The sequence below is a fragment of the Salmo trutta genome, chromosome 4, assembly GCF_901001165.1.
Source record: "Salmo trutta chromosome 4, fSalTru1.1, whole genome shotgun sequence".
NCBI lineage: Eukaryota > Metazoa > Chordata > Actinopteri > Salmoniformes > Salmonidae > Salmo > Salmo trutta.
Window position 1 is genome coordinate 19,721,664 of NC_042960.1, and position 13,531 is coordinate 19,735,194.

Consider the following 13,531-nt stretch of genomic DNA (forward strand, 5'->3'; position numbering starts at 1 on the left):
GTCGGGGCAGTCCGGCGGCTCGGGACAGTCGGGGCAGTCCGGACAGTCTGGCGGCTCGGGACAGTCGGGGCAGTCTGGCAGCTCGGGACAGTCGGGGCAGTCCGGCGGCTCGGGACAGTCGGGGCAGTCCGGCGGCTCGGGACAGTCGGGGCAGTCCGGCGGCTCGGGACAGTCGGGGCAGTCCGGCGGCTCGGGACAGTCGGGGCAGTCCGGCGGCTCGGGACAGTCGGGGCAGTCCGGACAGTCTGGCGGCTCGGGACAGTCGGGGCAGTCTGGCAGCTCGGGACAGTCGGGGCAGTCCGGACAGTCTGGCGGCTCGGGACAGTCGGGGCAGTCCGGACAGTCTGGCGGCTCGGGACAGTCGGGGCAGTCTGGCAGCTCGGGACAGTCGGGGCAGTCCGGACAGTCTGGCGGCTCGGGACAGTCGGGGCAGTCCGGCGGCTCGGGACAGTCGGGGCAGTCCGGCGGCTCGGGACAGTCGGGGCAGTCCGGCGGCTCGGGACAGTCGGGGCAGTCCGGCGGCTCGGGACAGTCGGGGCAGTCCGGCGGCTCGGGACAGTCGGGGCAGTCCGGCGGCTCGGGACAGTCGGGGCATTCCGGCGGCTCGGGACAGTCGGGGCAGTCCGGACAGTCTGGCGGCTCGGGACAGTCGGGGCAGTCTGGCAGCTCGGGACAGTCGGGGCAGTCCGGACAGTCTGGCGGCTCGGGACAGTCGGGGCAGTCCGGACAGTCTGGCGGCTCGGGACAGTCGGGGCAGTCTGGCAGCTCGGGACAGTCGGGGCAGTCCGGACAGTCTGGCGGCTCGGGACAGTCGGGGCAGTCCGGCGGCTCGGGACAGTCGGGGCAGTCCGGACAGTCTGGCGGCTCGGGACAGTCGGGGCAGTCTGGCAGCTCGGGACAGTCGGGGCAGTCCGGACAGTCTGGCGGCTCGGGACAGTCGGGGCAGTCCGGACAGTCTGGCGGCTCGGGACAGTCGGGGCAGTCTGGCAGCTCGGGACAGTCGGGGCAGTCCGGACAGTCTGGCGGCTCGGGACAGTCGGGGCAGTCCGGACAGTCTGGCGGCTCGGGACAGTCGGGGCAGTCTGGCAGCTCGGGACAGTCGGGGCAGTCCGGACAGTCTGGCGGCTCGGGACAGTCGGGGCAGTCCGGCAGCTCGGGACAGTCGGGGCAGTCCGGCGGCTCGGGACAGTCGGGGCAGTCCGGCGGCTCGGGACAGTCAGGGCAGTCCGGCGGCTCGGGACAGTCGGGGCAGTCCGGCGGCTCGGGACAGTCGGGGCAGTCCGGCGGCTCGGGACAGTCGGGGCAGTCCGGCGGCTCGGGACAGTCGGGGCAGTCCGGACAGTCTGGCGGCTCGGGACAGTCGGGGCAGTCTGGCAGCTCGGGACAGTCCGGACAGTCTGGCGGCTCGGGACAGTCGGGGCAGTCCGGACAGTCTGGCGGCTCGGGACAGTCGGGGCAGTCTGGCAGCTCGGGACAGTCGGGGCAGTCCGGACAGTCTGGCGGCTCGGGACAGTCGGGGCAGTCCGGCGGCTCGGGACAGTCGGGGCAGTCCGGCGGCTCGGGACAGTCGGGGCAGTCCGGCGGCTCGGGACAGTCGGGGCAGTCCGGCGGCTCGGGACAGTCGGGGCAGTCTGGACAGTCTGGCGGCTCGGGACAGTCGGGGCAGTCCGGCGGCTCGGGACAGTCGGGGCAGTCCGGCGGCTCGGGACAGTCGGGGCAGTCCGGCGGCTCGGGACAGCCGGGGCAGTCCGGCGGCTCGGGACAGTCGGGGCAGTCCGGCGGCTCGGGACAGTCGGGGCAGTCCGGCGGCTCGGGACAGTCGGGGCAGTCCGGCGGCTCGGGACAGTCGGGGCAGTCCGGCGGCTCGGGACAGTCGGGGCAGTCTGGCGGCTCGGGACAGTCGGGGCAGTCCGGCGGCTCGGGACAGTCGGGGCAGTCCGGCGGCTCGGGACAGTCGGGGCAGTCCGGACAGTCTGGCGGCTCGGGACAGTCGGGGCAGTCTGGCAGCTCGGGACAGTCGGGGCAGTCTGGCGGCTCGGGACAGTCGGGGCAGTCTGGCGGCTCGGGGCAGTCTGGCGGCTCGGGACAGTCGGGGCAGTCTGGCGGCTCGGGACAGTCGGGGCAGTCTGGCGGCTCGGGACAGTCGGGGCAGTCTGGCGGCTCGGGACAGTCGGGGCAGTCTGGCGGCTCGGGACAGTCGGGGCAGTCTGGCGGCTCGGGACAGTCGGGGCAGTCTGGCGGCTCGGGGCAGTCCGGACAGTCTGGCGGCTCGGGACAGTCGGGGCAGTCTGGCAGCTCGGGACAGTCGGGGCAGTCCGGACAGTCTGGCGGCTCGGGACAGTCGGGGCAGTCTGGCAGCTCGGGACAGTCGGGGCAGTCCGGACAGTCTGGCGGCTCGGGACAGTCGGGGCAGTCTGGCAGCTCGGGACAGTCGGGGCAGTCCGGACAGTCTGGCGGCTCGGGACAGTCGGGGCAGTCTGGCAGCTCGGGACAGTCGGGGCAGTCTGGCGGCTCGGGACAGTCGGGGCAGTCTGGCGGCTCGGGACAGTCGGGGCAGTCTGGCGGCTCGGGACAGTCGGGGCAGTCTGGCCGCTCCGGCAGGTCAGGGCAGTCTGGCCACTCCGGCAGGTCAGGGCAGTCTGGCCACTCCGGCAGGTCAGGGCAGTCTGGCCACTCCGGCAGGTCAGGGCAGTCTGGCCACTCCGGCAGGTCAGGGCAGTCTGGCCACTCCGGCAGGTCAGGGCAGTCTGGCCACTCCGGCAGGTCAGGGCAGTCTGGCCACTCCGGCAGGTCAGCGCAGTCTGGCCACTCCGGCAGTTCAGCGCAGTCTGGCCACTCCGGCAGTTCAGCGCAGTCTGGCCACTCCGGCAGTTCAGCGCAGTCTGGCCACTCCGGCAGTTCAGCGCAGTCTGGCCACTCCGGCAGTTCAGCGCAGTCTGACCTCTCTGGCGACTGTTGACTGGCGGGCAGCTCTGACGACTGTTGACTGGCGGGCAGCTCTGACGACTGTTGACTGGCGGGCAGCTCTGACGACTGTTGACTGGCGGGCAGCTCTGACGACTGTTGACTGGCGGGCAGCTCTGACGACTGTTGACTGGCGGGCAGCTCTGGTGATGGTTGACTGGCGGGCAGCTCTGACGACTGTTGACTGGCGGGCCGCACTGACGACTGTTGACTGACGAGGCTGGGTTCACGCACTTGAAGCCTGGTGCTGGTACTGGGCGTACCCGATTGTGACCACGCACCTCCATGCTAGTGCGGGGAGCTGGCCTGGGGCTCCATACTTGCCCCGCAACACTCCCCTTGTGCCCCCCCCTAAAAAATTATTGGGGGTGCCTCTCGGTCTCCCTTACCTCGCCAGCCTTCTTCCGCTGCTTGGTCCTTTGTAGGTGGGGAATTCTGTCACGATTGTCGTCGGTGAAAGAGGACCAAAATGCAGCGGAAGTGTGGATACTCATGTTTTTAATGTTGAAAACAAAAGGAGTAGAGCATCCACTGAAAACCAATAAACAAAACAATGAACGGTACTCACAATGTGACGGTGTGGCAGGCTATACCAAACACAGCAGTGCTCACAACAATTCCCCACAACCCCAAAGACAAACACACACACCTATATAGGACTTCCAATCAAAGGCAACTATACACACCTGCCTTCAATTGGAAGTCCCAATCATCCAACATTAAACAAACACAAACCACCTGCCACATCCTGACCTAGACTAAGCAATATGCCCTCTGCTGGTCAGGACGTGACAGTATGCTTATAACTGGACATGAAAAAAATCTACAAACTTTTTACTAAACATAGCCTGATGCTGGAAATGTACATGTTTCTAATAAACACAATTCTGACATGTATTTTACAGAGTACAGTATGCTTTTCTCTAAATCTTAGCATCACAATGTTTTTGTTTTCTCTCTCTCTCCGTCATTCATTTGACATGTCTTCTTCCTCTAGAGCTCCCGTGAGAAACAATAGATGTGGTTTTCAGACACAAGGTTCACATGTATTTTTCACATATTTTTTTCCCACTTAACAAAAGCATAATGGAGATTTCAGTAGGGAACATTTTGCTCCCATCCGTCACCAGCTCTTACATTAGCTCTTTCAAAAACTTCAGAATTGGCAGTTGTTATGTTCTCATATTTGATCTCATGACCATGTATTAGGTAAACAGATTCGAGAACTTTCATGTAAGATCACTTCTTTATTTATTTTTATTTATTTTATTTAATCTTTATTTAGTTAAGCAAGTCAGTTAAGAACAAATTCTTATTTACAATGACCGCCTACCAAAAGGCAAAATGCCACTTGCGGAGATAGGGGTCTGGATCTAAAATAAATAAATAAATAAAATATAAATATTGGACAAAACACACATCACAACAATAGAGACAACACAACACTACATAAAGAGAGACCTAAGACAACAACATAGCAAGGCAGCAACACATGATAACATAGCATGGTAGCAACACAACATAACAACACCATGGTAGCAACACGACATGGTAGCAGCACAAAACATGGTACAAACATTATTGGGCACAGTCAACAGCACAAAGGTCAAAAAGGTAGAGACAACAAAACATCACACAAAGCAGCCACAACTGTCAGTAAGAGTGTCCATGGTTGAGTCTTTGAATGAAGAGATTGAGATAAAACTGTCCAGTTTGAGTGTTTGTTGCAGCTCGTTCCAGTTGCTAGCTGCAGCGAAGTGAAAAGAGGATCGACCCAGGGATGTGTGTGCTTTGGGGACCTTTAACAGAATGTGACTGGCAGAACGGGTGTTGTATGTGGAGGATAGGATGAGGGCTGCAGTAGATATCTCAGATAGGGGGGAGTGAGGCCTAAGAGGGTTTTTTAAATAAGCATCAACCAGTGGGTCTTGCGATGGGTATACAGAGATGAACAGTTTACAGAGGAGTATAGAGTGCAGTGATGTGTCCTATAAGGAGCATTGGTGGCAAATATGATAGCTGAATGGTACGAACGGGCTGTGAGTACGCATTGGCGACACAGTGCGTATCACTGCATAACACGGTGCTTGCTCGGTCACTCGCTCCCCACGGTAAGCACGGGGAGTTGGCTCAGGTGTTAGACCCGCCTTAGCCAATCTATCCGTGTGACCCCCCAAAAATGTTTTGGCGCTGCCTCTCGGGCTTCCGTTGTTGCTTTCTTGCCTGTTCCTCCCAGTATCGCCGTTCCGCTTTCGCTGCCTCGATCTCCCATTGCGGACGGCAATACTCCCCAGGCCTTGTCCGGGGTCCTGCCCCATCCAGGATCTCCTCCCAGGTCCAGTCATCCTGCCCACGCTGCTTGGTCTTCTTGTGGTGGGTAGTTCTGTCACAGGCGTCAAAATGAGTAGACCAAGGAGCAGAGTGGAATATGTTCATCTTGTCGTTTAATGCAAAAATGAACACTTTACAAAATTAAACAAAAATGACAGCCAACAGTTCTGTCAGGTACATACAACTAAACAGAAAGCAACTACCCACAAAACCCAAAGGAAAAACAGGCTGCCTAAGTATGGTTCCTAATCAGAGACAACGATAGACAGCTGCCTCTGGTTAGGAACCATACTCGGCCCAACACAAAGAAATACAAAACATAGAATGCCCACCCCACACCCTGACTCTCAGGTCAGGGCATGACAGTAGCTTGTCCTTCTCCTTAGTCAGGGTGTTGTAAATAGTGACTGATCTGTTCTGCCTGCGGCTATGGAACCCTGACCAGTTCACCGGACGTGCTACCTGTCCCAGACCTGCTGTTATCAACTCTCTAGAGACAGCAGGAGCGGTAGAGATACTCTCAATGATCGGCTATGAAAAGCCAACTGACATTTACTCTTGAGGTGCTGACTTGTTGCACCCTCGACAACTGTGATTATTCTTATTTGACCATGCTGGTCATTTATGAACATTTGAACATCTTGGCCATGTTCTGTTATAATCTCCACCCGGCACAGCCAGAAGAGGACTGGCCACCCCTCATAGCCTGGTTCCTCTCTAGGTTTCTTCCTAGGTTTTGGCCTTTCTAGGGAGCTTTTCCTAGCCAACGTGCTTCTACACCTGCATTGCTTGCTGTTTGGGGTTTTAGGCTGGGTTTCTGTACAGCACTTTGAGATATCAGCTGATATAAGAAGGGCTATATAAATAATTTTGCTTTGATTTGATTTGCTCTGTAGCTGGTCTCTCTCTTGATTCAGAGTGTTGTAGCTGGTCTCTCTCTTTCTAAAACTGGTCTCTGTCTTCAGTCAGGGTTTTGTAACTGGTCTGTATTTGGCCTCTTTCTGCAGGTGAGTTGGTCTTATAAACTAAGAAGACTCTTTCTGCAGATGAGTTGGTCTTATAAACTAAGAACCTCTGAGAGACCCGTTATCTACAATAACAACTAAAACAGAAAACCACAGAACTACCGGTAATTTGTAGGAATTATAACATTCACCAACAGTTGACAGACAGGCCTATGATCCCAGTCAGTAGGACAACACATCAAGACCTATGAAGGGTCTCTCCCTGTGTTATAAAATATGTGTTTATAGTTTTTCTTTGCATTGTGTGTGTGTGTGTGTGCGCGTGTTCGTGTGTGTGTGTGTGTGTGTGTGCGCATGTTCGTGTGCGTTTGTGTGCGTGTGCGTGTGTGTGTGTGTGTGAGAGAAAGATTGTGTGTGTATTAGGTTGACCTCCCGGTCTGTTCTTTGGAGAAGTGTCTTCTACCTCTCTGTCTTGGTGCTGGTCTCATGGTCTCTCAGGGTGTCTGCACTGACGTAGATGTCCACAATCCTCTCCTCAGCTTTCCTTCTATCAAACTTGACCTTCTAGGTCACATCTGGCTTGTCATGAATGGCCTCAAACATCTCCAACAATGTATTGTGTTTTCTGACTATACAGCAATGTCTACTCAGGTTCTGAACCTATCACCACCCCTGTGTCTGTGTCTGTGTCTGAAATACTGTATGGAAATATTAGAATGGTTTGCCAAGGAACACTTCCAAAAGGACTAATTTGAGGTAAAAGGAGTTGGAGCAGTCACCAAAAAAATGCAGAGATTGATTTCGTATTGCTCACTTTAATACATTGTACAGGATGCGAACAGGTGACTGACATTTCAACATCAAGCTGACATCGTCCTCAGAGGGACCTGACCATTGCACATAGATCCTATTTATAGCTAACGGCCCGTTGAGGCACAACAATGTAAAATAATTATAATGATAATATGTTCCAAGGTAAACTGCAAATTATAGCACAAAATAATAAGATAAACAGTGGGTCTCGTTAATCAATAGGCCAAATTTACATTTGGGTGTCTGTGAATCTGGAGACAACGAGACCCAAAAAATCAAGGCAACAACATTATTGAAATGAGGACAGTGAAAAATCATGATTTCGCCCCTCTTCATCCAGTGTCTAATGAGTACTGCCAGAATGCCTCTCTATATGAAATCATTTAAAATACTTCTGTTGCAACAGAAAAGCCCCAGTACCCACCTGGCACTGAAGACAGGCTAAAGCAAACGCTCAAAGTGTTTGAAAGATTTCAAGTTGTATTTGAACCCAGGTCTCGCACTTAACTGACGTGCACTCATCAGGAGTCGACTGTACTGACTTAACAACCTCATACTGTTCCCTTCTACCTGTTCTAATGCAGCTGTTTACTTTTAGTGTTGTTGTGTCTCAATCATTGTCTGTGTCTGATGAGGTGTCCATCATTTAACTACTGAAGACAGGAAGCTACTAATGTATCCCAGGAAGTAAATGGGAATTTGATTCATATGTTCAGAATGAAACAAACATAAATGAGTAGGGATGGAGACAGAATGAGAGAGGGAGAGTGAGAGAGAGAGAGAGTCATAGAGATGAAGAGAGAGAGGGGGGGTTAGGGAGGGGTAGTTGTTACAGTAGGTTATTGTTACACAACTCACAAATCCAGTTACGTTTTTCTGCACAATTTAAATCATTCCATGTCTTTTCAGGCTGACCTTGTCCATCTCTTAGTCCAACACAATCCTCCCCCGGAAAGGTTGAAACACTGCCACCATTATTAGGCTGGTTGTTTACCCAGTACCTATGTTAAAAACACAGAGAACCAGACAGTCACACTGTCTGTTAAACATCATTCTAAATCAAATAAATAATGCCTGTGTTATTTTAGCTTTAAAGCCACACGCTGTCAGATGTGGGCCACCAACAAAAAGTAAAAAACATATACATAGTGTAAAAAAATAACTTTTTAGTTTCTTGAAGAAAATAATGCTTGGTTTCTATTATTCATCTATAGAGCTCATTGAATGACATCTACGAAGGGAAACATTTGTTTTTATGAAGATGATCTGAAGCAATATCATTTGTTTTCAAAGTTTCCATATCACAACTAGATGGTCAAATCTCTCACCTTGTTATCAGTGGTGTGCCGTCTACCCATTTCCAGAACCCCTCAGTCTCTCTGTCAGTCAGACCGATCCAGACTCTCTTGTTGAGGGCAAAGAGAAATCTCTGTTGTTGAGAAAGATAAATTAATACTGATCAAAATATGTTTATCATGTCTCTCTCTCTCTTTCTCGCTCTCTCTCTCCATGTATTTATCTATCTCCCCCCACTCTCTCACCTGTTCCTTTCTGCTGTTTATGATCACCAGGTCTGCTCCTCTCGCCACACAGTCCTTTCTGCTCTCACTCCAGGTTTTTCTCTCAGTAGAGACGAAGTACCAACAGGATTCAAACTTGTTCCAGCCTTCAGAACAGGTTAGTTAAAACATTCATTGCCATCTCATTATTCTGCACTCATTAATAAAAGAATACAAACAACATTTTAGTGCGCGTTCAGGGCCGTAACTAGGGTTTCAATTTCTATATAATACAAAAAAAACTTTAAAGTGCTATTTGGAGAACAGCAAAAACAAGCAAAACTGACCCCAGCCATTATCACCTTGGCTGCTGTAGGTTCATTCACCTCAGTTGATCTACAAACACAAAGCCTAGTAGCTACACAATATTAATGTTATACCCCAGAAAGGGAAGAAATATAAGAAATGACTTACAATGACAAGTAGCATCAGTGACTGTTCAGTCAGTTGTATTGTTGAACTGCGTAATTCATCATCTCTTTACATAGATATGGCTTTTCTCAACTGACATTGCGTTCACATTTGTGTTCCTAGGCATTACTAATCAAGCTCCGCACAAACAGATATCAATGGAGCACACAGATGATCATATTGTCACATTACATTAATGATGTTGTTGTGGTTAAAAAAGATGGGTAATAGGTCAACTATAAACTCCAGTGGTGATCGAGATAAGAGGAACAATCAGTGATGTAATGGAAATGTAGGACTATTTTAGACCTGCATTGTTTGCATTTTGAGTGCATTTAAATGTAGGCCTATAGGGAAGACAGGCAATGTGAATATGTTCATATTTAAACACATCTTCTTTTCTTTTAGTTCCTAACTTCTTTGATGCAGATTTAGTCAGGGGACCCCACATGGGGCCCCAACCCTAAGTTTGGGAACCACTGTATTAACCTCTCCCCGCCTTGCTTCCTTTCTCTCTGGTTCCTCTGCTTCCTCCTGCATGCATTGCAGCCTGCCTCAGCCTCACCACGGAGCGCCACATCACTGTCTGTCTTAGTAGCCTAATCTTTGTAAAGCAAAGTTATTATGAGAGCTTAGTAGCCTATTTTTTGCTCCTGCTGAGGTAGGCTCCTTTTAACATTACCGTCTTACTTCATCCTTCTAGCTGGCTCAGTAATACTACCCAGAGCCCTTCAACATTACTGCAATAGAAGTCTCTGCTTCATAATCCTACAGACATGATGACGGATTATTACTAATGTATTGCTTATTTATTTCAAATGAATGGAAATTCTGCTATTCTTTCACATGGTGTTATAGCAATGAGTTTGTGACGTATTGACTGTAAGACTAATGCATTGATTTTATGGATACCTGTGTGATTGTGACTCTGTCTGTTACTGTGTTTGTGGCGGGTAATTAGAAAAACATGACTGACTGAAGTATCTATTAGCGACTATTTAATAGTTTTCTACTCATTCTCTGAGATTCAACTTGGATTCGTATGGGCATGTCTGTAGACACGGCAGGAGATGCTGGTGGGTTTTAAAATGTACTTTTGTCTGGCATCTGGCAAACACAGTCAGCAGCATCACTAGTGTCTACATGAGCGACTACGAGCTGGGGTAGTTCGTTTCACGTCTCAGGCCCTCAGCCTGTGCCGTGAGAGGGAGGAGTTAGCCGTTTGAGATAGTGGTGAAAGTGCTGCTTAAAAGGCAAATCCAGGATGCAAATCCGGGTTGACGTTGGAAAACTTAACAAACAAACCACTGTTCTTGATTCCACTCGTTTGCGAAGAGGCGCGAATAGAACTCAGTCAGATGAAGAATCTATTTCATTCATTTTTCTCATTAGAAACAGTTACTGAGGTCAGCACCTCAATGTCCTCATGTAGCTACGGCCCTGTGCATATTGAACATGTACAATTAATGTTACGATCGTGTATTAGGTAAACTCACTCGGATTAGAGGACTTTTCCATAAAATCATCTTTCTCCCTCTGTAGCTGGTCTCTCTCTTTAGTCAGGTTGTTGTATCTGGTCTGTAGCTGGTCTCTCTCTTTAGTCAGGTTGTTGTGTCTGGTCTGTAGCTGGTCTCTCTCTTTAGTCAGGTTGTTGTGTCTGGTCTGTAGCTGGTCTCTCTCTTTAGTCAGGTTGTTGTGTCTGGTCTGTAGCACGTCTCCCTCTTTAGACAGGTTGTATCTGGTCTGTTGTCGGCCTAGAAAAGTTACTCACTAAGTCAGATTATACCCACGGCACTGCCCCTGAATTATAGTAATTACAATTTAGCTATACTTACAGTGGACAGATTGTCCTATGATCCCAGCCAGTAGGAGAACACACAGCAGCCCCAGACACACCGCTACAGCTAGGAAGGGTCTCTTCCCTGTGCTATCGGGCTCTATGTACACGTAAAAAGATGTGTGTGTATAGTATTTGTGTGTATATTGTGTGTGTGTGTGTGTGTGTGTGTGTGTGTGTTACCTGTGTGCTGGTCTCCCGGTCCATTAGTTGAAGTATGTTCTACATCTTCTGTCTTGGTGCTGGTCTCATGGTCCCTCAGGGTGTCTGCACCGACGTAGATGTCCACAATCCTTTCCTCAGCTTTACTTCTGTCAAACTTGACCTTCTTGGTCATGTCTGGCATGGCATAGATGGCCTCAGACATCTTCAGCAATGCCTGATGCTTCTTGTACTCTGTGCTGTAATTTCACATGAAGTCTCAGGTTATAGTGATATCATTGCCTCTGCCTTGTGTCTGTCTCTGTGTCTGTCTCTGTGTTCGTGTCTGTCTCTGTATCGTCTGTGTGTCTGTCTTTATCTATGTGAAGGTGTAACCCCTAGTGAGGTATAAAAAAATGACACGGGTAGTTGTGGCTACAGCTTCTCCTTTGCATATTTGTATTGGTCTCCTGAGTAGTGAGTTTACACTTATTAGTCTACTGTACTGACTTCATGTTGTGTCTGACGACGTGTGAAACAGAACTACTGGTGCACAGGAAGATAAGAAGTAGAGATTTTATTAATATGCTAATACAAAAAATGAAATGTGCAAAATAATCAACTTCTATTGTAAAACTATTCTGTTGTTGAGTCTACTGGACTGACTTCACGTTGTGAAACATAACCACTGGTACACAGGAAGCCACATTATCAGGAAATAGGAAGGAATGTATTACAGTTTTTCTCGATTGCTAAGACACTTTTAATGAACCTGGGGTCCACTTGAGTGCCATCATAACTTAATGAGCACAACAATATACCGTTTTGCAAAACAGTAAGTCATTACTCATTGCTTTCACAAAGTATGCAAATGCTAAGCACATTTGTGCAAAACAGTAAACACAACTCTCTACAAAAAACGCAGAAGTCAGTTGAGTAAATCATGTCAAACAAAATTCAAGCATTTGGTCACAGCTGATACAAATGACTCCCATGATTGTAAACTACTTTTGCAAGCGTGCAAATCTTCTTTGCACAATTGTTCAATCAGTCCTTATTCATGCGTAAAAGAGGTCACCTCTGACTTGCTGTTTGTAAGAATGGACCAAGTAAGAGGCAGAGGGCAAATGAGAGGTAGAGGGGCCCATAGAGGAAAGTTCAGCTCTCAGTTAAAATGGAAAAAGGTCAAATAAAGCCTTTTGTTTCTGGATATTCATGCGCTTGAGTGACATTCTTTCTGCGTTGGTCATCTTTGGTAAAATAATTTTAGGAAAAAAGAATGCAGCCCATGTTGTGATAATATGTTTAGTTGTCTTAATGGTGCGTACTATAATTATTTGGTTTGAGTTGTAGTATCAACAGATGGCACAGACTTATAAAAGAGGGTTAACCTTGTTAGGGTATATTGATAGATGTAGGAAAAAATCATTACATAACAAGTTGTACAGTATGTTTTGATGGAGGTAGTTGATTGTGTGTCATGTATTTTATGTTTTCATTCTGCAAACGAAATGTGTCATTTTGGCCACCTTTTTTCAGTTTAGGGCTGAGTGTTATTCTCCTGTCTTCTCTGGTGTAATTCTCCTGTCTTCTCTGGTGTAATTCTCCTGTCTTCTCTGGTGTAATTCTCCTGTCTTCTCTGGTGTAATTCTCCTGTCTTCTCTGGTGTAATTCTCCTGTCTTCTCTGGTGTAATTCTCCTGTCTTCTCTGGTGTCCTGTGTGATCTTAAGTATGCTCCCTCTAATTCTCCTATCTCTTTCTCGCTCTCTCCCCTCCCGGAGGACCTGAGCCCTAGGACCATGCCTCAGGACTACCTGGCCTGATGACTCCTGGCTTTCTCTGTCCCCAGTCCACCTGGTCATGCTCCTGATCCAATTTCTGCTGTTTTGCCTGTGTTGATGGAACACTGATCTGTTCATCAGACGTGCTACCTTGTCCCGGACCTGCTGTTTTCAACTATCTCTATCCCTCTCCCTCTCTACCGCACCTGCTGTCTAGTACTCTGAATGCTCGACTATGAAAAGCCAACTGACATTTACTCCTGAGGTGCTCACTTGTTGCATTGTGATTATTATTTGACCCTGTTGGTCATCTATAACCGTCTTGAAGAACGATCTGGTCTTAGTGGCCATGTATAATCTCCACCCGGCACAGCCAGAAGAGGACTGGCCACCCCTCAGAGCCTTGTTCCTCTCTAGGTTTCTTCCTAGGTTCCTGCCTTTCTAGGGAGTTTTTCCTAGCCACCGTGCTTCTACATCCCTAACTATAACATTTTCCGATAAGACAGAACTGCCAAAGGTGGCGGAGTTAGCCTGCAGAGTTCTGTCATACTATCCAGGTCTGTGCCCAAACAATTTGAGCTTCTGCTTTTAAAAATCCAACATTTTAGAAACAAGTCTCTCATCGTTACCGCTTCTTAAAGACCCCCTTCAGCCCCCAGCTGTGCCCTGGACCCCATATGTGAATTGATCGCCCCCCTCATCTATCTTCAGAGTTCATACTGTTAGGT

The 13,531-nt window shown here is 49.6% G+C and overlaps 1 protein-coding gene across 1 annotated transcript; it reads right to left on the reverse strand.

Annotated features, from left to right (window-relative positions):
* Positions 1 to 7,055: 7,055 nt before the first annotated feature.
* On the reverse strand, positions 7,056 to 11,432 carry LOC115192022 (CD209 antigen-like protein C). Its single transcript, XM_029750110.1, has 6 exons — positions 11,064 to 11,432; positions 10,879 to 10,980; positions 10,540 to 10,797; positions 8,615 to 8,739; positions 8,402 to 8,502; positions 7,056 to 8,074 (listed from the first exon to the last, which is right to left on the reverse strand). Exons 1-6 carry the CDS (start codon positions 11,245 to 11,247, stop codon positions 7,903 to 7,905), a joined length of 942 nt encoding a protein of 313 aa, XP_029605970.1. The 5' UTR covers positions 11,248 to 11,432; the 3' UTR covers positions 7,056 to 7,902.
* Between the last annotated feature and the right edge of the window lie 2,099 nt (positions 11,433 to 13,531).

Excerpts from the sequence above, each read along its gene's own strand:
- LOC115192022 (XM_029750110.1), bottom strand. The coding sequence starts at position 11,247 with ATGTCTGAGGCCATCTATGCCATGCCAGACATGACCAAGAAGGTCAAG. Across the intron at positions 10,798-10,878 it reads CATAGGACAATCTGTCCACT|GCCGACAACAGACCAGATAC; the intron begins GTAAGTATAGCT and ends TAACTTTTCTAG. Across the intron at positions 8,075-8,401 it reads GGCACACCACTGATAACAAG|GTACTGGGTAAACAACCAGC; the intron begins GTGAGAGATTTG and ends TTTTTAACATAG.